The sequence below is a fragment of the Panthera uncia genome, assembly GCF_023721935.1.
Source record: "Panthera uncia isolate 11264 chromosome A3 unlocalized genomic scaffold, Puncia_PCG_1.0 HiC_scaffold_12, whole genome shotgun sequence".
Classification (NCBI taxonomy): domain Eukaryota; kingdom Metazoa; phylum Chordata; class Mammalia; order Carnivora; family Felidae; genus Panthera; species Panthera uncia.
In genome coordinates, this window is record NW_026057579.1 from 4,980,782 (window position 1) to 5,004,602 (window position 23,821).

The 23,821-nt window shown below is 41.8% G+C and overlaps 2 protein-coding genes and 1 non-coding gene across 3 annotated transcripts in view; 2 read left to right on the forward strand and 1 right to left on the reverse strand.

Moving 5' to 3' along the window:
• The first annotated feature begins 6,028 nt into the window (after positions 1-6,028).
• MTLN (mitoregulin) lies at positions 6,029-7,068 on the forward strand. The gene is made up of 2 exons (XM_049652189.1): positions 6,029-6,364; positions 6,952-7,068. Exon 1 carries the CDS (start codon positions 6,069-6,071, stop codon positions 6,237-6,239), a length of 171 nt encoding a protein of 56 aa, XP_049508146.1. The 5' UTR covers positions 6,029-6,068; the 3' UTR covers positions 6,240-6,364; positions 6,952-7,068.
• Positions 7,069-10,293: 3,225 nt separating this feature from the next.
• Positions 10,294-10,397, reverse strand: LOC125937826 (U6 spliceosomal RNA). The gene has a single exon (XR_007462516.1). It is a non-coding gene; the product is annotated as a U6 spliceosomal RNA (small nuclear RNA).
• A 2,414-nt stretch (positions 10,398-12,811) lies between these two features.
• The window catches only part of NPHP1 (nephrocystin 1), a 59,773-nt gene continuing 48,763 nt past the window's right edge, over positions 12,812-23,821 (forward strand). The window contains 4 exon segments of the mRNA XM_049652190.1: positions 12,812-12,929; positions 15,827-15,900; positions 21,878-21,938; positions 23,337-23,461. Of these exon segments, the coding sequence (XP_049508147.1) occupies positions 12,861-12,929; positions 15,827-15,900; positions 21,878-21,938; positions 23,337-23,461 (329 nt within the window). The 5' untranslated portion in view covers positions 12,812-12,860.

Consider the following 23,821-nt stretch of genomic DNA (forward strand, 5'->3'; position numbering starts at 1 on the left):
TTTCAATGGAAAAACATCTGCAAGTTAGCCAGTCATCAATGAATCACTTGCTTTCACAGTTAAAAGTTAAAAAAAAAAAATCCTTAAACATTACTGCTTTTGAAAATCCACCAATCCCTGAACTCTGTGTGTCCCAAGAAAAAAAGGAGGCATAAGACTATTTGAAGAAAAAATGGCCAAAAGTTTTCTAAATTTGGTGAAAACTATTAATCCCACAGATTCAAGAGACTCAACACATTCCAAACAGAATAAACTTTTTAAAACTATACAAAATACATCATAACTGAATTGCTAAAACTTCTTGATAGTCTTAAAAGCAGCCAGAGGGGAAAAAAGACTCATTATATACAGATAAAGACTTTGTTTCCAAAATTAAGCAAGCCAGAAGGCAATGGAACATCTTTTTTCTTATTTTTCTTTCTTTCTTTCTTTTTTTTTTTTTGAGTGAGTGCACGTGTGTGCAAGCAGGACCGGGCAAAGGGAGAGGGTGAGAGAGAATTTAAGCAGGCTCCCCGCTCAGCACAGAGCCCAACGTGAGGCTTGATCTCACGACTGTGAGATCATGACCTGAGCCGAAATCAAGAGTCTGAGGCTCAACCGACTGAGTCACCCACCCAGGTGCCCCATTCATTTTGTTTTTCATTTTTTTTTTTAATGAAGTTGACACGCAATGTTACACTAGCTTCAGGTGTACGACATAGTGAGTTGACTAGTGTATTTGTTATGCTGTGCTCCCCACAAGTATGGCTACCAATGGTCCCCATACAATGCTATTACAGTACCGACAATGGAGCATCTCTAAAGTACTGCAAGAAAAAAGTGTCAACCTCAAGTATGCCTAACATCCACTCCTATACACTATACTGCCACTGTCTCTTGTCTACACTACTGGAATAGTTTCCTAACCAGTTTCCCTACGTCCATCCATGGCACTTTCCAATCCATTCTCCAACAGAAATCAGATTACTTTTATTAATATGCAAACAGAACCCTGTAACTCCCCTGCTCACAAAAATGGTGGTCTACTTCCCTCTCAGTAAAGTCCAAAGCCCTTGACATGGCCTGCAAGTCCTATCTACTTTTCCCCCCTCTCTTCCGCTCCTGCCCCTCCAGTTCCCACTGAGTCAGCTTTTTGCAGCCTCAAACATTCACGAGTGCATCCTCCTGGTCAAGAGAAGAACTCTCCCTCCCATTCCTACTTGTGTGTCTCACGTCAGGTCCTAACTGCAAAGCCCATAGGAAACCTGTCTTGACAACTCCCATCCTCCCAAACCCAGTTAGGCTCTAATGTGTTCCCGTAAGCATGGTGCACAGTACTTTTTCATCTAAGCACTCGTCAGTGTTTGTAAGGCTATATTTATTTGTGTGAAGATTTGATTGTTGTCATTCTTCCTCCTAGACAGTAGGTCCTTGACATTGGCTCAGCATGGAATATGCAGCAATAAATATCTGGCATGTGGTATGCACTGAGCAAATACTTAGTGGAATAATGAGTGAATTATAGGTGACCATTTTACCTCAGAATTATGAGGAGATAGGCTGGTGTCTTCTTTACAGAAGAATACAGAAGGGTTTTCCTGTTCTTTCTGAAAGGACTGTGGGAGACCATTCTACTGTGCACGTCTCCAGAATTAGAAACCACCGAGGCAGACTTGAAGAAGCACATTATAGCTCCTGCCAAAGACAAGGATCAAGGCTCAGCCTTTGCCGTGGCATCGCTTTCATTCTTGCTTACGCACCAGGGAGGAAATGATTCACACTTGACAATCACACAATCTGGTGTATTTACTTTGCATGCCTACCTCCCCTAAGTCCCAGGCTCTTAGAATGTATACTGGTGGAGGCAGGAAGAATTTTTCTTCCCACTTCCCAAAACTCAAGGGAAGAGAATGGGACACAAAGGATCCGGCAGTTAAAACTGACATACGGGGTTGGGGCGCATGGGTGGCTTAGTCGGTTAAGCATCTGACTTCAGCTCAGGTCATGATCTCACGGTTTGTGAGTTCGAGCCCCACATCAGGCTCTGTGCTGATATCTCAGAGCCTGGAGCCTGCTTCAGATTCTGTGTCCCCCTTTCTCTCTGCCCCTCCCCCACTCACCCTCTGTCTCTGTCTCAAAAATAAATAATAATAAAAAAAAAAGTTTAAACTGACACAGAGGGCTGTGTGCTTGTGGCTCAGGGAAACAGGCCCAGCCTGAGTTCCACGGGCCCAGAACTCAAGGACCTACTGATATGAATGCGCCATGTTAATCATGGCAAAGTTCCACCCTTTATGGAGGCTTTAGGGTATAAAATGACTGCTTTGTTGCGTACGGTCCTAGAGTTGCAGAGGAAATCAATTCCATTTATATACTTTAAATAAATTTATAAGCAATAAAGGTCTAATACTGTAAATGACAAAATCTTTTCCCTTGCCAAGCACTTCAAACAGCAAACTCAACAATGGCAGTTAATGTATCATTCAAAAGACACTCACACAGGGGTACCTGGGTGGTTCAGTTGGTTAAGCGTCTGACTCTTGATTTCAGCTCAGGTCATGATCTCACAGTTGTGAGATCGAACCCTGCATCAGGCTCTGTGCTGACAGTGTGGACCCTGCCTCAGATTCTTCCCCACTCCTCTGCTTGTGTCCGCTCTTAAACGAACAAACAAACAAATAAATAATAAATAAACAACCTTAAAAAAAAAAAAGTCATGTAATCAATTAACTCATTACACTTGACTATTCCACCTGTGAATCCAAATGTAATCATCACCTCAAAGCTGGTTGACCATAATCAAGTCTACAAAAATGCCCCATTGAAATAATGCACCCTGGGGGCAAAATACAGTCTCAAGCCAGGGACACACTGACTCTTTAAGAGGGATTTAAAGCCTTACACCCCTGCCTTCTTCCCAGCAGTTCTATTCTCCCGTCTGGCCAGCGTTTCCTCCTGCAAAATTAAGGGCATTTCTACTGTCTCTCCCAGCTCTATCCACCTAAGGTTTTCCCATATTCAAGGCCTGCTGCAGCATACATGTGCACATGATCTGGTTTATTTTTAGCCCACAGGCCACTTAGGGATGAGGTAAGAATTCCAAGCGAGGTTCAAATTTGCAATAATACCAGTGGCCCAAGTACACAACTTCAGGCTGCCAAAACTTGATTTAAAAATATCTTAGAGCTACTGAATCACACCAAACTATTTTACAATGAGAAAACTGCGATCCAGAGAAATTTCATTTCTCCTGATTTTCCTACTCATCTTTCAAGATTCAGTTCAGCCACACACCCATAAGACTCCCCTGACCACTCCCTGCTGTCATCCACTCCAAATATTTACTGACTGTTAGGTGCCAGCCCCTACTGCGGACACTTGAGATCCACCAGTATACAACTGAGACAAAAATCCTTCCCCTTGAATAGCTTACACTGTAGCTGGAGACAGGCAATAAACAATAAGTATACTAAATACAAATGGATAGTATAAATCCTACAGTAGGTGGAAGGCTATAAATACTGTGGAGGTGGAGAATAGAGTGGGGAAAAGGAGATCAGGAGGGCCGGGGCAGTGGGGGGGATTTGGATTGTGATTTTTTAAATAGTCACAGAGGCCTTGTTGAGAAGGTGGCAGTTGACAAGAACCTAAAAGGGGTGAGGAAGTTAGTTATGCAGGCATCTGGGAGAAGAGCGTGTCAGGCAGGGGGACTGCCCATGCGAATATTCTTAGGTAGGAGTATGCCAGGCGAGCACAAGAAACAATGAGCACACGGGTGATGGGGAAGGGATGGGGAGGAACTGATCATGCAGACAGCTCTGGGGACCACTGCCAGGGCTTTGGCCACTGCACGGTTTGAGCAGAAGAGGGAGATGACCCGACTTCTGATCTCCAAGGTTCGCTCTGGCTCTTTCACTGAGAATAGAATGTGGTGGAAAGCGACAGAAGCACAGAAACCTGATGAGGGCTATTGCAGTAACTTAGGTAGGAGATGACGGCAGCTTGAAACAAAAGGTAGCAGTGAAGGGAGACGTGGTGAGAAGTGGTTGAATTCTGCCCATATTTTGAAAATGTGACCAACAGAACTGGTTGACAGATTGGATGGACTATAACGAGAAAGAGTCTTTCTGAGGGTTTTCTTTTTTTAAGTCTCAGCTACATACTTACTAAATATTCCAATTCATCATAATGTGTCTTAATTTTTTCCCCATCTTTCACCCTGCACTAAGCTGAGGGAAGTCGTGCTGTAGCCACTTCCGCATTCCCAATGCCTCCTGCAGCATTCCATACATATTTGCCAAATAAATGAACATTAAGCACGGCAGATGTGAGTTCACATTGGACCCGATACTGTCTTTAACATCTCTCTGCCAAGATGTGTTCTGCCTCGGGTATGAAAGTCCACTTGCTGGTTATCAATAGAGACGTGAGGTCAGTCCGCCCCAATCTAACGAGTTCAGGCTCCACGGGCTGGTCTCCCTTTCCTGACCGCATTAGTTTTCTGTTGCTGTGTAACAAATTATCACAAACCTAGCGACTTAAAACAACACACATTTATAATATCAACTTTCCATGGGTTAGGAGCCCAGCCACATGGGTCCTCTGTTGGGTTCTCGAAAGTCTACAATCAAGATGTCAGCCAGGGTGTGTTCTTACTTTGGGGGTGGAACCGGGGAAGATCCTGCTTCCAAGCTTATTCAGGTTGACAGGGCAGTTAATTTCCTTGGGCTGTAGAACTGAAGGCTCCATCTTTTTGCCAGCTGTGGGCTGGGGGCATCCTGATGTTCCTAGAGGCCACCTGCAGTCCTTTGCTATATGAGCTTCTTCAACATGTTCACATTCATCATCAAGCTGGTAAGGAGAGTCATCAGTCTGTTAAAAAGAAGTGTTATACACCATAAAGGAATCCCAGGAGTGACATCCCAGCACCTTTGCTTTATTCTGTTAGGTAGAAGCAAGTCACAGGTCCCACACTTGAGAAGAAATTACACAAAGGCATTGGGGGTCACCTTAGGGTCTGTCCACCAGAATGCCTTCTATCATTAGAATTTTTTCACCATGCCAGCAATTCTGACCCACTACTAGTTCTGGCATAGCAGAACTGGCATAGCAGGGCCCTCTAGAACTCGCTGTCCAATACATATATGACTAGTGTGACAGAAGAAGTGAACTTTGAACTTCTTTAAAACTTTAATGAATTTAGGGGCCTCTGGGTGGCTCAGTCAGTTAAGCCTCCGACTTCGGCTCAGGTCATGATCTCATAGTTTATGGGTTTGAGCTCCACTATGGGCTCTGTGCTGAAAGCTCAGAGCCTGGAGCCTGCTTCAGATTCTGTGTCTCCCTCTCTCCCTCTATCCTTCCGCAGCTTGTGCTCACCGTCTCTCAAAAATAAATAAACATTTTTTTAAATTTTTAATTAAATTTAAAAACTGATACTCAACTCAGTTATTGGAGAAATTTTTATGTGTCTTTGGAACAACCTGAGTATATATATCTTTTTCAACTAACTTTTATGAAATCTGGATACTAAGTATTTCCCCTGAAACTTTAGCGTTCAAATTGAGATGCGCTGTTAATTACAACATCTACATCAAATTTCAAAAACTGAGTACAAAAAATATCTCATTAATAATTTTTATGTTGATTACAGGTTGAAATGATAACATCCTGTATATATTGGGCTAAACAAATCATATTATTAAAATAATTTTCATCTCTTTTTCTTTTTTTTTTTTTAATGCGTTACCAGTTAATGGAGTGTTACATATGCGGCTCGCATTCCCCCGCCTAGAGAAAATACAAAGAGGTGTTGGGCTTACAATAAGTCTGGAAAGACACACCATCAAAGTTAGCTAATAAGGCAAGACAATATCTGACTTATCTGACTAACGCCAAACAATAACTACTGTAGAGGGCCCGAGGAGGGAAGGAGGGGACACCCACAGGCCGGCCAAACTAGAGACGGCGAGCCAGAAGTCGTGAGGTCTGAGCGAAGGCGCCGCAGGACGCGCTGCGCACGCACCACCCTGCGCTCCGCCCGTTTGACCCCGCCGCCGCGCCGTAGGTCAGGCTTCACGCCGCCGGCTGCCATGGCGAACGTGTCCGAGCGGACGCTGCAGTTGTCTGTGCTGGTGGCCTTCGCGTCTGGAGTGCTCGTGGGCTGGCAGGCGAACCGGCTGCGGAGGCGCTACCTGGACTGGAGGAAGCGGAGGCTGCAGGACAAGCTGGCGGTGACTCAGAAGAAGCTGGACTTGGCCTGAGACCCCGCGCGCGCTCGCGCGCCCACCTCGCCCTGCGCTGGCGGGGCTCCGACACGTGACCTACGGTCTCCGTACACACTCTGCAGCGCCTTGCTCTTGATGGGAGTCGGTGAGCGGTACTGATGGTACGGAGACTAAGCGGAGATGTCGGGGACGGGCGGATATCGTGGGGCAGGAGCGCCTGTGGATACCATATAGGAGGTGACTCTCTCCCACAGACACCAGAGAGAGGAGGTTTTCTTTTCCCCCAAAAAACGTACACTGTGGTGTCGTAGTTCAGTTCACTGCGTGCCTTTAGTGGGCATGCCTTACCACGTGCAGTATCGTTGCACCTTGACATTAAACTTCTGGAAAGTAAGCTACTGGAAAGAAGGAAAGGAAAAAAGAAAACGGATCGTGGGGGTATGCCGGCCACCTCCTTTCCCCCATGTCATTCTTTTCGATAGTATCCTTGGTAGATCTTGGTATATCTTTGCATTCATGTTTTGTAATCTCCAGTCTGAATTCTTTGGTTCTTAGCAGCCTGGTAAAGTGGAAAGAGCACTGGCCTGGAAGTTAGGAGCCTTGCATCTAGTGGTAGCTTTTCCATCAGAGCTATGCAAATTTTCTTATCTGTAACATCAGATCTCATAGTTCATAGTTTAACTCCACAAGACAATAATTTTAAGTTAACGATTATATATTTCTAATTGTTTTTCTCTTCTGTTTCCAGCAGTTTGTCGAAGATGGATACAGAACACTGGACAGATCTAATTTCTCGTTGCACTTTATGAGTCAATTTTATTTTCAAAATAAAAAAAATTCTTAAACCTCTTTGAATCTTTTATCACAAGGAAAAGGAGTATCTTGCCTGGCAAGCAGTTCACTGCATCAAAAGATCGGGATTCTCAAAACTCATCTGTTAGTGTTTTGAGCAGATAATCTTTTTTAAGGAATATATGGCAATTCCTTGGTACAACTGCAAAGGAGAGTTGGCCCAGGGACCATTAGGAGTCCTTTCACCCAACTGTTAATGGACCTGTGCAGTAAAGCAAGGGACTGTGTAAAAATAACTGAGTTAGGGATGATGTATGTAAGACTTTTGCACTTATGAGAGTGACAACATACTCCAGTTTTTATTGGTAAACACTTCATTTATGTGTTACTATGTTATATACATTAAAGGAAACCCCCTCTTGACTAGAGCTTAGTGATAAATTCCAACTGTTATCTAAAAATCAAGAGTGACTAAGGCCTTGTCTATTTTTAATTTGCAAGAGGTGTTTTCTGTAACACTGTCCTTGCTCATTCTTACAAAGATTAATTTTGTGTCTCAGCACATTAACATAAGAAAATTCAAACAAGTTTCCACACAAAGCTTTTATTTTTTATTTTTTTGTTCCATTTTACTGGAGCCATCATGCTTTATTACTTCCAACTCTTATTTTCCTTCTGTGAACACAAAGACTAAAATGTTGGTTCTTAGAGCTTATCCCATCTGGCCTGCAGTTTGCTTCTCAACCATATGAGAAGATAGAGGCCATTAGGCTAGAATTCCCTCATTGTTCTTCCTCTCAATAGCTCTGTTGAAGGGCAGTGGTTTTCAAAAGGGCTGCACAATATAATCATCTAGAGAGCCTTAAAAATTTCAGCATGCCACAGATTTCCATTTATGTAGTTTGGGGTATGCCTGAGCATTGGGCTTTTTAAAGCTCGCCAAGTGATTGTGATGCCCAGCAGTGGTTCAAAACCACTGGTTTGGAGGCTTTATCTCATTGACTTTTCCTTTCTCACAAGAGAAGATGCACACATCCCTTCCAAGGCTGACTCCTCTTTGGCCTCCGTTGAATTCTGCATCTCTCAGCCCCCTTCCTTGTTCTCTAGGACACAGTGTATTTCTAGCACCTGCAGTCTATCCCTGCTTTCCAAATTCTTTTTATAAACCTGCACAGATCTTGACTTTGGAAAAAAAATCTTTGGTTGGCCCCATCATTTGCTAATTAGAAAAAATGGCCTACTATCACTTCCTAAATGCTTTGCCCATTAAATTCCTGGAGTCTGCCCTCTGCATGCTCCAGAGCCATTGTTATCGAACGGCCATTTATGAATTTTTAATTTTCACCTCCAGAGTATTTGATAATGCCAGTTTCTCCCTGGAAATTATTCTTGCCATACTTCCCTAATAACATAAAATTACCCACGTTCCCAAACTTTTACTACTGCTTCAAGTTCCTGAAACTTCAATCCTTGGGCCTCTGCTCTATCCTTTCCCTTTGGTTTCCAAGCCAGTCCCCAGGCTTAATGGACACATCCAAGCAGAACCCTCTCTAAGGTATTTCTATCCTACCTGATCCTTTTATTTCCAGCTTCACCCTTTCAAGTGTGTAGTGGGTGTTTTCACTGGTAATCTTACTCGAGAACTCAAATCCCATGTGTACAGTTCACTTGGCAGGAAATTCTGCATGCCAGGTGGCACTTCCATGACAATCTTTGGTAGTTGGTACAGCTTCATGATTCTAGTCCACCACCCTAGCTCATAAGCTCTTTGAGGCCAGTGCCTTAAACATCTTGTTCCACAGGTCTAACCAGCGCTTTGCACCAAGGTGCTCATAAATATTTGACACTTTTGAGGTGGATTGTCTTAAGGTCCTGAAGTAGGCAACTTTCTCTGTCCTCTGCTGTAATCTCTCATTAGCGGATCCCTAACTACTTAGTTCTGCTAACTGTACATAATGAGCCTCTCAAAAGCCATTGAATACGTTTTCGGTGTCTCCTGTAAGGTAGCAATACAGAGTTAATATTCATTTTAACAGAGTTGGAAGAAAATCATAGTGAGTTTTACAAAATGGCTTGTTCTCAGGAGAAATAGTCATCATGCTTTGCTTTGGCTTTGGCAACCTTACTACCAACCTTTCGTGTTTTAGGTTACTTTGGTTTTCATAATGGCAAGAGAGAAGCAAAGACTGTTAATGTGACTATGCTGAGCATCACAAATCAAAAGAAATGTAAATTTATGAAAAAGAAGGCAGCTGAGTACTCTCATCCCTTATAGCACACTAAATACTATTGAAATAGTATTTCTCTTGGGGCGCCTGGGTGGCTCAGTCGGTTAAGCGGCCGACTTCGGCTCAGGTCACGATCTTGCGGTCCGTGAGTTCAAGCCCCGCGTCGGGCTCTGGGCTGATGGCTCAGAGCCTGGAGCCTGCTTCCGATTCTGTGTCTCCCTCTCTCTCTGCCCCTCCCCCGTTCATGTTCTGTCTCTCTCTCTCTCAAAAATAAATAAACATTAAAAAAATAATAATAAATAGTATTTCTCAACGTTGAAAGTGCACATGAAACACTGAGGTATTATTAAAACATAGGTTCTGATTCTGTAGGTCTGTGATGGGGCCTGAGAACATGCATTTTTTCTTTTTTGAGACTATGCATTTCTAACAAGCTCCTAGATGATGTTGATGATGCTGATCCAGGACTTAAAGGAATAAATGGTTATAACTCTGAATATAGTACAAAATGTATAAAATCAGTCATCTTTCCACTTGAGATGAACAAGAGTAATCAGCTTTTTTGCATCCTTCCTCATCGCTCATATATATACACACATGTAGGGGGTTTATTTGTTTATTTTTACCAACATAGAATTATACCATATTCATGACTGTAACTTTTCCATTTAAAATATGGAAATCCTTATAGATCTGATCTACAATATTTTTTTCTAATTTATACATACATATTTAAATAAGGATTTCATAAATGATGGGTTTTGCTTACCTCTTACAATAAAATAGCACTCCTTTCTCATTTGTTGTGATAAACCTGTTTTTTTGTTCGTTTGTTTTCACACAGAATGCTTCAGGGGGCACCTGGGTGGCTCAGTTGGTTAAGCGTCTAACTTTGGCTCAGGTCCTGATCTCACAGTTCTCGGGTTTGAACCCTGCGTCTGGCTCTGTGCTGACAGCTCAGATCCTGGAGCCTGCTTCGGATTCTATACCTCCCTCTCTCTGCCCCTCCCCTGCTTGTGCTTAGTCTCTCACTCTCTCTCTCAAAAATAAATAAACATTAAAAAAAGTTTTTAAATATAGAACGCTTCAGGAATTTGCCTGTCATCCTTGCACAGAGGCCATACTAATCTCCTTACGGTTTCAGTTTTAGTATACGAGCTGCCCACGTGAGCACTGTTACAAATCTTTTTTTTTAATTTAATTTTTTATTTTTTTAAATTTACATCCAAATTAGTTAGCATATAGTGCAACAATGATTTCAGGAGTAGATTCCTTAGTGCCCCTTCCCCATTTAGCCCATCCCCCCTCCCACAACCCCTCCCGTAACCTTCAGTTTGTTCTCCATATTTATGAGTCTCTTCTGTGTTGTCCCCCTCCCTGATTTTATATTATTTTTGTTTCCCTTCCCTTATGTTCATCTGTTTTGTCTCTTAAAGTCCTCATAGGTGTGAATCATATGATTTTTTTCTCTGACTCATTTCACTTAGCATGATACCCGCCAGTTCCATCCACGTAGTTGCAAATGGCAAGATTTCATTCTTTTTTTTTTTTTTTTAATGTTTATTTATTTTTGAGAGAGACAGAGAATGCGAGTGGGTTAGGGGCAAAGAGAGAGGGAGACACAGAATCCGAAGCAGGCTCCAGGATCTGAGCTGTCAGCACAGAGCCCGACGCGGGGCTCAAACTCACCAGCCGTGAGATCATGACCTGAGCTGAAGTCGGATGCTCAACCGACTGAGCCACCCAGGCGCCCCGAGATGTCATTCTTTTTGATTGCTGAGTAATACTCCATTGTGTGTGTGTGTGTGTGTGTGTGTGTGTGTACATATATATATATATATACCACAACTTCTTTATCCATTCATCCATCGATGGACATTTGGGCTCTTTCCACACTTTGGCTATTGTTGATAGTGCTGCTATAAACACGGGGGTGCATGTGTCCCTGCGAAACAGTACACCTGTATCCCGTGGATAAATGCCTAGTAGTGCAATTGCTGGGTCGTAGGGTAGTTCCATTTTTAGTTTTTTGAGGAACCTCCATACTGTTTTCCAGAGTGGCTGCACCAGCTTGCATTCCCAACTGTTACAGATCTTTTTAATGAAGATACTACGTTGGGCCATTTATGTGAATTTTTAAGTATCATGAGCCATAATGCAGAAGTTAACTCAAACTAAAGACATGAGCTACAAAAAAGCAGATCATACCAAATTATTGTCAAGATATGAAGAACAACAACTCATATAGGTACGGAGTAAATTAGTACAACTTTGGGAAAATAGGCAGGATCTACTAAAGCTGAACATAAAGCATGCCCTGTGGCCGAGCACTGTATACTTGTTTGTACTACGTATATATGTATGTAACAGCATTGTTTATAATAGCCCTAAACTGGAAACTACCCACATGTCCAGCCACAGTGGAATGAATGAGTATATTAAGAGTATCACACAATAAAATACCAGAGAGCAAAAGAACTGAACAAATTACAACTACACATGATGATACAGATGCATCTCACAAATAACATGTTGAGTGAAAAAAGCCCACCAGGATGCCAGTACACAATGCATGATTACACTGGACAGTTCAAAAGAGGCAAAACAAGTGTTTGTTACAAGTTAGTATAGTGTTTACTTTGGACATAGGCAGTGGAGGTGGGTAGGGATTAGGAAGGGAGAACTACCTAGGGTTCTGGTAATGTTCGGCATCCTTATATGGGTGATGTTACCTGAAGGTGGGTTCAATGTGAAAATTCAGTGAGGTGGGCACTTGTCATTTCTCTCTAGGTATATTTGAAGAAAAAAGTACACAAATAAGTAGCATAGTAGCTGGACCTGTGGAATCAACTTGTTCGTCGTACAGAAGAGCATTCATTTATATTAGTGAAGTTCATCCTTTGCAAAGTGAGCTCATGTCATCATTTGTACTCGGTGTAGTTAGTGCAAAGTTTGGGAACTGGACTTAAAGGATTCAGAACCATCTGGGGAAATGTTATTACAATCTCTCTGAGAGGAGGAGTAAAATGGAGATCATAATATTCGCTCGCGTACCTGCTGTAGGACAGACAAAATCACCATCCTCACAGAACTCAGGATGGACAACGTGATAACGTACAACACTAAAGTGAAATGAAACCAGCAACGCCCCAAACGGCGAAGAATATAAAACCTGTCCTTTGATGTGACAGTGTAGGCCACATAGGAAAGCTACCCTTGCTGTTAATTTAAGAGTTTATGACGCTTAAATTATACCTTAAGATTAGTTCAGCAAAACTGGTTATGAGAGAACAAATGCCGTTACACTGACACCCCCAACAGCATTGGCGTGGTAACACTGAGGTATTGTGGGACATGTAGTTTCCGACGCCGTGGAGCATTCTCCCCCACCTCCACCCACGTCCTGTGGAACTGACCGGCAAAAGAGAACTACTGGGCACCGGGCCTGACCTGAGAGCCCAGGACCTGCGGCGCGGAGGGGTGGCTACTGCGACAGGGCACGACCTCCACCTCCCTCCTCCACTCGCCGGCGGGTTCCAGGGCTGAGAGGCGGGCGCGCCGTGATTGCGTCACCGGCCCACCCGCCGCCGTGGTTTCCCTGGCGACCGGGAGGGCGCCCGGAGCAGAGGCGAGGGAGATGCTGGCTAGGCGGCCGCGTAATCCTCTGCAGGCCCTGCAGCGCCGCACTCAGGAACTGAAGCTACAGGTAGCGTCTGGCTGTCCAGCCGGGGGCCTGGGCACCACGAGGCATCCTGGGTTCTAGTGGCGGGCGAGATCTGGGGTGTACCTTAATCCTGGCAGCCTACCCCAACCCGCTTACTTTCCCGAGTTGTAGCGCTCCCTCCTCCACCCCAACATCCTGAAGCGAAACCCCGATTCTAACCCCTTTTGCTCCTAGTCCAACCCCCGGAAGCTGAACCTCCCGAAAATCTTGACCATCGACTAAGCGCCTTACCCCTGCCCCTCACATCTCAGTCTCCAGCCTAATAACTCCCTTAACCACTCTCCAACATAGTAACTCCCTTAACCAACCTCGCTTCCAAAGTTAAACTTAACAATAACCATTTCCAACTATCTCTGCGCCCATCGCTTTCCTCCACTCTCCATGCCTCCTTACCTTTGAGCCTTTTTCCAGTGGAAGCCGTTTTTGCGTCACATGAACTCAAAACGAAATAGATGTTAAAGAATAGACCTAATATGTAAGGAAAATATTAGGTTCCGACAAATGAGTGAAGGACATGAACTGAAGAAGAAATACAGGGAAGCCATAAACATGAGAGAAGTTAACTTAAAAAATAACATAACTGTAAATAAAATATCAAACATTTTTAAAAAATCACGATAGTCAGTACTGGGGAGGGTGTGATGAAACAGGCACTTATATACACTGCTCTAGAGTATAAAGTACAACATTTCTGGAAAGCAATTTGACAAGATGTGGCAAATATTCATGCTCCTAGGCTGGGAAATTACATTTCCAGGGACTTGCCATACATAATAATAAAAAGATTGGGACAGAAATTGATGTATAAAAGTATCCATCACGGTGTTCCTTAGACTGGATATCACTTAAATGATCAGTAATAGGGGAATGGGTAAATAACTTATGATGGGATAAAATAGTATGATTAAAATTTTGTTAAAAGATTTTAGTGTGTTAGAATATTTGTGATAAAATGTGAAGTTAGAAAAAATATCAAATATAAAATTGAATATACAGTATTTCAGTAAAATTATTTTAAGTATAATACATATAGAAAAACGATTGAAGAAGGGCCATCTGGGTGGCTCAGTCAGTTAAGCGTCCTACTCTTGATTTCCGCTCAGGTCATGATCTCATGGTTTGTGAGTTCAAGCCTCACATAGGGCTCTGAGCTGACAGTGCAGAGCCTGCTTGGGATTCTCTCTCTCTTTCTGCCCCTCCCCTTTGTTTCTCTTCATACTTTTTGATATTTTCATAATTTTTACACCAAATGTGCATAACTTTAAAAAATAAGAAAAAAAGTAAGTAGTAATTAATGGTTTGCTATTTTCTAAAATTCTTATTTTGCTTTGATAATTTTACTTTTTTTTCATTTGATCTGTTACTGAATATAATTATTTTCTAATCTTTGACAGATAAGAGATTTACTGAGTGCTCATATTTGGTCCAGTTGTGGACTCCCATTTAAAAAGTACAAAAGAGGGGTGCCTGGGTGGCTCAGTTGGTTAACCATCTGACTCTTGGTTTTGGGCTCAGGTCATGATCTCACACTTCGTGAGATCAAGCCCCACATGGGGTTCTGCGCTGACAGTGCGAAGCCTGCTTGGGATTCTCTCTTCTTCTGTCTCTGCCCCACCCCTGCTCTTGCTCTCTCGAAATAAATAAATGAGCTTTAAAAAATACAAATTTAAAAAAGGACAAAAGATTTGATGGATATAAGTGACTTTTGGACTTACAGTCGTACAATAAAAGCAACATGCTCTTCTGGTGGAAATAAAACTTGATGAGGCTTTGACTAAACTGAGCCCTGGCTAGATGCTTACTATGTTTCTGTATCTGATTTTAAATTTAGTGAGGTCTTGGGAGAACCAGGAAAGTTTCAGAAGTAGATTACAAAAAATTATTACTAAAACAAAGACAAATTACAAACAAAACAATTACAAAGATTAGTGACCCTAGAGAAGACTTAGCTCAGGAGTCTTCTGATAGCCCGAGTGTCTGGGAAGGACTCTTTGATAGGGAAGATCTGTCTCCACAGAGGACACCTGAAGCAAAACATGAACAGATTTCCAACTTGATGTCCATGGACAAGTAATCAAGAGCCCATCTGGGTCACGCCTGTTAGCACTGACTCTGTCACCAGCTATGCATTTCGTAACTAACACTCAGATGCAAAATAGGAGGAGGAGAGAAGAAGCTAGTGAATTTCTCTTCTTGCATCCACGTTGCCTTCCCCGCGTCATCTTTAGAAAAGAACCCGAAAGAAATCTGTGCCTCTTTTGTGGGTACATTGGCAAAGGTACACAAGGTGTTGAGAAAATACTAAGTCAATGTGTAAGGTAGAAGAATGAGGATAAGCAAGCTTGTGGCATAGTCATACAATACTATTGAGCAACAAAGGAATAAACTAATGATACAATATGGCAGTATCTCAAAAACACGCCGTGTGAAAGGGTGACACAAGAGAATACATCCTTTCTGAGAACTTTCTGGGGTAATGGTAATTTTCTGTGTATTGATAGGGGTTAGAGTTACCTGAGTGTATGCATTTGCCAAAACTCAGCAAATGTATATTTAAGATTTTATATGTAAGTTTTATACCAAACCTTGAACTCTAGTTAGCGATGCCTGTGGTACATCATTTATGAGGTAGTGTATTCATGACTGCAATTTGCTTTCAAATACATTAAAAAATTAGATGGATTGATCAAAAGGTATAGTAAAATATTAATGGTAGAATCTAGGTAGGGGTATATGGGGAGTCACTGTGAAATTTTTTCAACTTCATTATATGTTTAAAAGTGTTCATTGTGAGATCTTGGGAACAAAGAATTAAAATTTTATTTCCTAAGGTCATACGGTATTTAGCAATATAATCTAACAGTCTCTGTTTATTGTAGGTTGATGGCTTGCTTTCTGAGAGTCAATTGAAAGAAGCTCTAGAAGCCAGTAAAAGGCGAGATATTTACCAAAGGTAAAACCCACTAAATTATATAAGCTTTCCAGAAACCACACTTACATTTCACTGGGCAGGATTTATAGCATAGAAATTGTTTGACGTGTTCTTTCACTCCTTTATTGTACAGTTTCTCAAAAGTCAAAATAATAATGGGAAATAATACTGGGGTCATAACGAATGAAATTTTCCAAAACGTATTTAAAAATATTTCTTTTTTTTTTTTTTTTTTAATTTTTTTTTCAACGTTTTTTATTTATTTTTGGGACAGAGAGAGACAGAGCATGAACGGGGGAGGGGCAGAGAGAGAGAGGGAGACACAGAATCGGAAACAGGCTCCAGGCTCCGAGCCATCAGCCCAGAGCCTGACGCGGGGCTCGAACTCACTGACCGCGAGATCGTGACCTGGCTGAAGTCGGACGCTTAACCGACTGCGCCACCCAGGCGCCCCTTTAAAAATATTTCTTGCAAGTATCTGTATCTCCCAGGTGTAGATATTGGAATGGTAAGATTAAATAGAGAATTACACTTGTTAAAAAGCAGCAACTTACATTTATTCTGTACTCTGTACGGACCAAGCAGTGTGGTCCACACTCTAAAACCTTTTTCTTGATTAATTTTCACAATCATACCATGAGATACTTATTAATATAGGTGAGGGTTCACAGGGTTTTGTTCACAGGGTTTTGTTCACAGGGTTTTGTTAATACGTCTGACATTACTTTGCTGTAAGACATTAAAGTGGGCAGGCCGTAAAAATGTTTGAAGACCACTGAGAAAGGCAGAATTCACTCAAGTCAGAGAGAAATTCCCTGCAGTCTCAGTGGAGATGCAGGCAATCAAATGAAGAATTAGATCATGGTATAACTTGGATCTAGAAAAACTAACCTAAATCTGAGTAATGGATTAAGGTTGCGACAGCAGCTATAAAAACTGCTCAGATTCAAGATAGTGACTGAGGCAGAATTATGGTAGATCCTTGGCCTCCTGTAGCCTCCTGGGACCTGGTCAGAAAATTCTATTAAGGAATCCCACCTTGCTTAGGATAATGACCTTAACTCCCTTGACATGGGAAAACTGTTCTCTTGGGTGTTTTTTGTTTTATTCTGACTTTTTCTTTTAACCCTGGAGGAATTGAAAATTAAATCAAGTTTAACATTACATAGACATGATGAACTAGGTCAAATTAGACTATTAATACTTTTGTATTCAATTTTAGGACGTCATTAAGATAATGTGTATATTTTGGGTATTTAGAAGTGTGTATAACATTCAAAAGAACATGAAATTCATTTTATTAAAGGATTCATTGAATCATTTGAAAAAGTTTTACTTAATTCAGGCATTCAAAGTTCTTAAAAGCAAAATAAAATGAATTTTAAAATGTTGAAGGGAATTTAATTAACTATATTAAGATTGTTTAGTTCAAATTGAATTAATCAAATAATAAAGAAAAAGTGAAGCTGATAATACTTGCTTTACTAGATTTTGTTTTATTTTTTAAACTTATATAGTATCTACTTTTTTTTTAATGTTTTTTAAAAATTTGTGTTTATTTATTTATTCTTGAGAGAGAGAGAAAGACAGAACACGACCAGGGGAGGGGCAGAGCGAGAAAGGGACACAGAATCCGAAGCAGGCTCCAGGCTCTGAGCTCTCAGCACACAGCCTGATGCGGGGCTCGAACCCACAAGCCATGGGTTTGTGACCTGAGATCATGACCTGAGCTGAAGTCAAACGCTTTACCAACTGAGCCACCTGGGCACCCCTACTAGATTTTAAAATAGAATAAGATTTATAGGCTGAATTTGAAGTCCCAGGGAAGACTGGGTTTTTAAATTTTATTTTAATAAACTAATAATAATAATTTTTTTTAATGTTTATTTTTGAGAAAGAGACACAGCATGAGTTGGGGAGGGGCAGAGAAAGAGGGAAACATAGAATGTGAAGCAGGCTCCAGGCTGTGAGCTGTCAGCACAGAGCCCAAGGTGGGACTGGAACTCATGAACCACTAGATCATGACCTGAGCTGAAGTCGGAGGCTTAACTGACTGAGCCACCCACGTGCCCCAACTGATAATTATTTTTAAACCCAAGTAACTATAAATAGTCTTCTTTGTGTTTAAAGAGATCCCTGTCACAATCATTTAAAAATTCACATTGAGGGGCGCCTGGGTTGCGCAGTCGGTTAAACGTCCGACTTCAGCCAGGTCACGATCTCGCGGCCCGTGAGTTCGAGCCCCGCGTCAGGCTCTGGGCTGATGGCTCGGAGCCTGGAGCCTGTTTCCGATTCTGTGTCTCCCTCTCTCTCTGCCCCTCCCCCGTTCATGCTCTGTCTCTCTCTGTCCCAAAAATAAATAAAAAACGTTGAAAAAAAAAAAATTAAAAAAAAATAAATAAATAAAAATAAAAATTCACATTGAGAAATATGGCCCTTTGTAGCAACGTGGATGGAACTGGAGAGTGTGATGCTAAGTGAAATAAGCCATACAGAGAAAGACAGATACCATATGTTTTCACTCTTATGTGGATCCTGAGAAACTTAACAGAAACCCATGGGGGAGGGGAAGGGAAAAAAAAAAAAAGAGGTTAGAGTTGAAGAGAGCCAAAGCATAAGAGACTCTTAAAAACTGAGAACAAACTGAGGGTTGATGGGGGGTGGGAGGGAGGGGAGAGTGGGTGATGGGTACTGAGGAGGGCACCTTTTGGGATGAGCACTGGGTGTTGTATGGAAACCAATTTGACAATAAATTTCATATATTTAAAAAAAATTCACATTGACATTTGTATGTCTGAGAACATCAGTTAGCCCTTATATTTGATTAATTGTCTGGTTATAAAATAAAAATCATTTCTACTTAAACCTTTGAGGACATTGTCAGTTTTCTTTGCATTCAGCGATGTGAAAAGTTTGATGATAGTTCCTTTATTTTTTTAATGTTTATTTATTTATTTTGACAGAGAGAGCATGCACGCTAGCATGGGTGCAGGGGAAGGGCAGAGAGAGGGAGAGAGAGGGAATCCCAAGCAGGCTCTGTGCTATCAGACATGGGGCTTGATCTCACAAACCATGAAATCATGACCTGAGCCGAAATCAAGAGTCAGACGCTTAACTGACTGAGCCACCCAGGGGCCCCATGATGATATTCCTTTATGATTGACCTGTGTGGGGCTTTTCTCTTCCACCTTGGTGCTTTGGAAATTCATCACAACCTATTTAAGTGTTGTTTTTTATCCTGCTAAACACTTAGTGGGTCTTTTCAACTTGAAACGTCTTGTCTCTCATAAGCTCTGAGAGATTTTCTTTTAATAAAAGATTTTTTTTTCTACTTCCGTTTGTTGCTTCCTGAAAAACCTTTGAGTGAGGTATTAAACCCTCTGGACTATTCCTCTTGGTCTCTTATCTCCCCATTAATAGTTTTCATTTCTTTGTCTTTTTGTTTATACCCGGGGATTTCTCTTGTCTTTGGTTCTTCTGGACTCCCAACTACTTATTTATTTATTTAATTTCAGTTAGTCTTAAATTTGACCATCCATGTTGCTGGTTTTCTTTAATGTATCTGGTGGTCCTTGGGTTATTCATTTTTATTTAAGAAATGAGGGACTAGTGTGATTATTCTAGATGGCAGTCCAGGATTCTTCTACTATTGTATGTATAGGGTCTCTTCCCTTCAGTATTATCCCCTGAATGAGAGTGAAATTCTTTGTCCGTGGGCAGAGAATTTCAGGGGGCTGGGAACTAACTGTTAAGCTGAGGCGTGTCCGTGCCAGAATAGAGTGGGCTTTAACCCTGGCGTACAGGAAACTTCTTTGGCAGCTGTAGTTCTCCCCAGGCCATTCATTCATTTTGTTTTTTAGAGATGAATCCTCTGATAAGGAAGGACAGCAGAGGGGGGTGAGATAAGAGAGAGGGGAAGCTAGCTGGCTCAGATTTTCCGTGAACAGACTCTTTAAAAAATCAGACTTCTTATAAAAGGCCTTAACTAAATCTAAACTTAATCAGTATCTTTACTCTCTCCCTAAATAATATAAAGCCCTTAGATTGTCTTAAGACTGATTGCCTTTAGGGGCACCTGGGTGGCTCAGTGGGTTACGTGTCTGACTTCAGCTCCGGTTATGATCTCACCGTCTCATGGTTCGTGAGTTTGAGCCCCACATCAGACTCTGCTGTCAGCGCGGAACACGCTTCGTATCCTCTGCCTCTCTCTCTGCCCCTCCCCTTCTCGCTGCCCTCCCCCACCCCCCCCAATAAGCATTAAAAAATGATTGGTTGCCTTTATAGCTTAGATGCTATGGATATCATTTGATTAATATAACATAACATAATACAAAATGACATAACATAATTAATATATAAAGCAAATCCCAGCCATTGTGGATGTCTTCATCTGTAGAACTTCATAATACATTCCCTTAGATGCACTTTAATTACCCCTCTCTCCCCGATCCTTCCTACCTGCTGACCCAAATCGTGGCATCCTCTCCTTGGCAGATCTTTTTCCTCTTAGGGGCCTCTTCCGGGAACATGCTTCCATCTCTTTTCCGTGCGGCAGAAATTTGTTGAAATGTCTTGTTGACAGGTGGTCTCTCTCTCATTCTCCTACATTCAGGGTTTATTACCTTTTAAAATGTTTCATCAGTTTTGGTGGGGCTTCAGGAGGTGGTGAAGAGAAATTTTTGAATCTAGGTCTCAGGATCCTTTTAGTCTGAGTAACAGGGTGCCTGTTAAAACTAGGGGCTCTACTGTCAATCTCATTGCACAAAAAGTCTGGAAGTAGGTTCCCCCACTGTGGATGAGTGGCTCGTGAGGTCCTCAAGGCCCAGCTCTTGCTCTCATTGTGCTCTGTCATCCTCATCTAGTCGGCGATGGCTCCCTTCGCCTTTACAGAGTCCCCAAGCATCAGCATCTAAAAACAGAAAGGGTGAAGGATTCTTTACGTGCTGCACCAGGGAGAATAAAATGGGAGACAGCGCCCAACATACTTCTTTCTTGTGTTGTCGGCCAGCGCTGGGCCACACACCCACCCCACCCATGATGGGTCCTGAGCACTTAGGTGTCAGTGTGGGACCGACCCCGCCAGCGTAGACCCTGATGGGGTAAGTAACTAACAGGGTCAACCGCAGTTTGATATTTTCACTTCTCGTTTCTGCCTCCTTCACAAAGGATTTTTGTCCCCTTTTTTCCTGCTTATTTCATGTCATTAGCTTCTGTGAGAAAAAAACAATTACTCAAAGCACATAAAAAATATTGGCTCTTGTAGGTTATTGTTTGAGAAAGCATTTGAATTTCGATAACCCTCGCTATTAGATGTAGCCCATTTTCAGTCATTTTTATCCTTCTTATTTGGGTCTAAGACTTAAGCCAAATTACATGAGCCGTCTGTGGAATAATCAAAACAGCGTACCCGTCTGCACAGGCGACGCTCAAAAGGGGAATGTGCCGTGGTGGGACGAGGCCAGCTCTAGAATCCTAAGCTCTGCCCTCGCGTGTTACGCTACCACTGACTAGCTGTGGCCGCCCCTTAGAACCTCACTTCCTTCCACCGGAGTGAGAGCTGGTACGAGGCTCAAAGGAGGTGGTGCTCTTGTGAAGTGCCTGGCACCGTGCCTGGTGGGCAGTAAAACTTGGATATTATCGCCATTACTCATGTCTTCTTGGCTAGGCCCTCAGTTCATGGGACTTCAGAGCTGAAGAAGCAGTTTGAAGTCCAGTGCTTTCCTTATTTTAGAGATAGGAAACCGAAGCTCAGAGTCACATAAGCTTTCTGAGCCTTGGCTGTCATACCTGTGTACCTTAGAGCACGTGAGTATCACCCAAGCCGGTGGGTAGGAAGGCAGTTACAGGTGAATTTTTTAACATCATTCATCTAATAGCTAATCGCCTTGCCCGCTTAAAGACTTATGTATGATTCCATGAAATAATGGATTCCATGAAATAATGTCTAGTCTGACATTAGAAAAATTCATACTTTTTTCCTTTCTTTTTGAAAATTTAGGTGTATCCAATTAAAACAGGCGATAGATGAAAATAAAGATGCTCTTCAAAAATTGAACAAAGTAAGTGTTACGGTTTATAATATTACCAAAAAAAAAAAAAAGCCAACCCTGTTTTTGTCCCGATGTTTTCGTGAAGTGGGAATTCATTAGAGTGGTTAAGTTCCTGGGTTTGCTTTAGCGGTGGTGAAGTCTACCTGCGGCCCGTGCTGACTCGCCCTGCCGGCATGCTGAGGGTGTGCTTTGGAGCAGAAAAGCCAGGGCTCCAAATGCTGAGGAGAGTTCAGCTTTGGTGAACTTACCCAGCACTGAGGACTCAGAAGATCGAGGAAGAAGTTGTCTTTATTTTTGCATTGTGTAAGTTTCATGTTTTACAGGCTAGAGTTGTTTTTTGGTTTTTGTTTATTTTATTTTACTTCATTTCATTTTGTTTCGTTTTATTTTATTTTATTTTTTATTTTTTTAATTTACATCCAAGTTAGTTAGCATATCGTGCGACAATGATTTCAGGAGTAGATTCCTTAACGCCCCTTCCCCATTTAGCCCATCCCCCCTCCCGCCACCCCTCCAGCAACCCTCTGTCCGTTCTCCGTGTTTAAGAGTCTCTTATGTTTTGTCCCCCTCCCTGTTTCTATATTCTTTTTGCTTCCCTTCCCTTATAGAGTTGTTTTCATTTTAATTACACTGTGGGGAGAGTACATAATCTGGCCCGGAGCGTAAGTGCTAAAGAAGCTTCTTGTATCACACGGCAGCTCTAATGTCAGTGACTCTGCAGAAAACAGCCAAGGCTAGAATTTACTCTTGGAAGTCCCTTCAGGGTTTTTTCTTTTAGTATGAGCCTGAGCTTCATTCAGCTTAGTGTCCAGGGCCAGGGTCTCACAGAGCATGTAAAATGGAGGGCATCTAAAAGTCATCTCCCTGCTTGTGTATGAATCTCCTTTACTGCATCTGAGCATTTCTTCTGAAATTCTCCAGTGACATAAAACTCCTGAATTTAGGAGTCAGGCTGACCCTAAATTTAAAAATCTAAGTATCCTGTTTCACAGGTGAGGAAACTGAGGCTCCCAAAAGTGAAGCAGCTTTCTCAATGTCTCACTGCCAGTCAGTTTCCGAACTTGGGATTGGCATATGTCTTTTTGACTCCAAAGCCTATCTTCTGTCTGGAACCTAGCTCTTACTGACCATAGAGGGTAGCAAGCAAGAAAACAACAAAAACAAACTTTCTAGCTAGCAAGAAAACAACAAAAAACCAAGGAGTATCATTTTGTTTTTTCATCTGGGTTACATTTCAACATAATAATCTACATTTCTTTTAATATTATTCTAAGGTAGGCCTAGTCTCGTGTTAACATTTACTTTGTCTTCTAGAACTTACTAGAGTGTTTTTTTTTCCTTCTAAAATAAATATAATAGGAAATTGAAAGAAATTTTTCAGTGAAATAAACTTATATTCTCTCATAGGCTGATGAACCGGCACCTATTGGGAACTACAATCAGAAAAAAGAGGATGAACACAGTCTTTTGGATAAGCTTACCCACCAACTGCAGGAGCTTGCTGTGTCCATAAATAGAGAAAATATAACTGAGTATGCCTCTTTCTTTACTTTCTTTCTCTCAGGCATTATCACCAACGGTTTTAATGTCTGACTCAGAATAAAGACCTATTAAGAGTATACATATAAATGAATGGTGATGACAAGTATAATCAGTTGACATGTATTTCTTGTGTATAGTAGAAAGTCTTAGATCCCATAAAAGATGTAAAGAAGTAGGAGTCAGTCAATTTAGTTAGGGAGACAAAGGAGAGATCCGAACAACTAAGTAAACACATGTTAGAAAATAAGGATGATGCTTTAATGTCAGTGTTGATATGTAAAAAGAAATTATTTGGATTATTTGCATATTTCCTTCCTTCATAAACTTAAAATATTAGAGGTAGAAACATA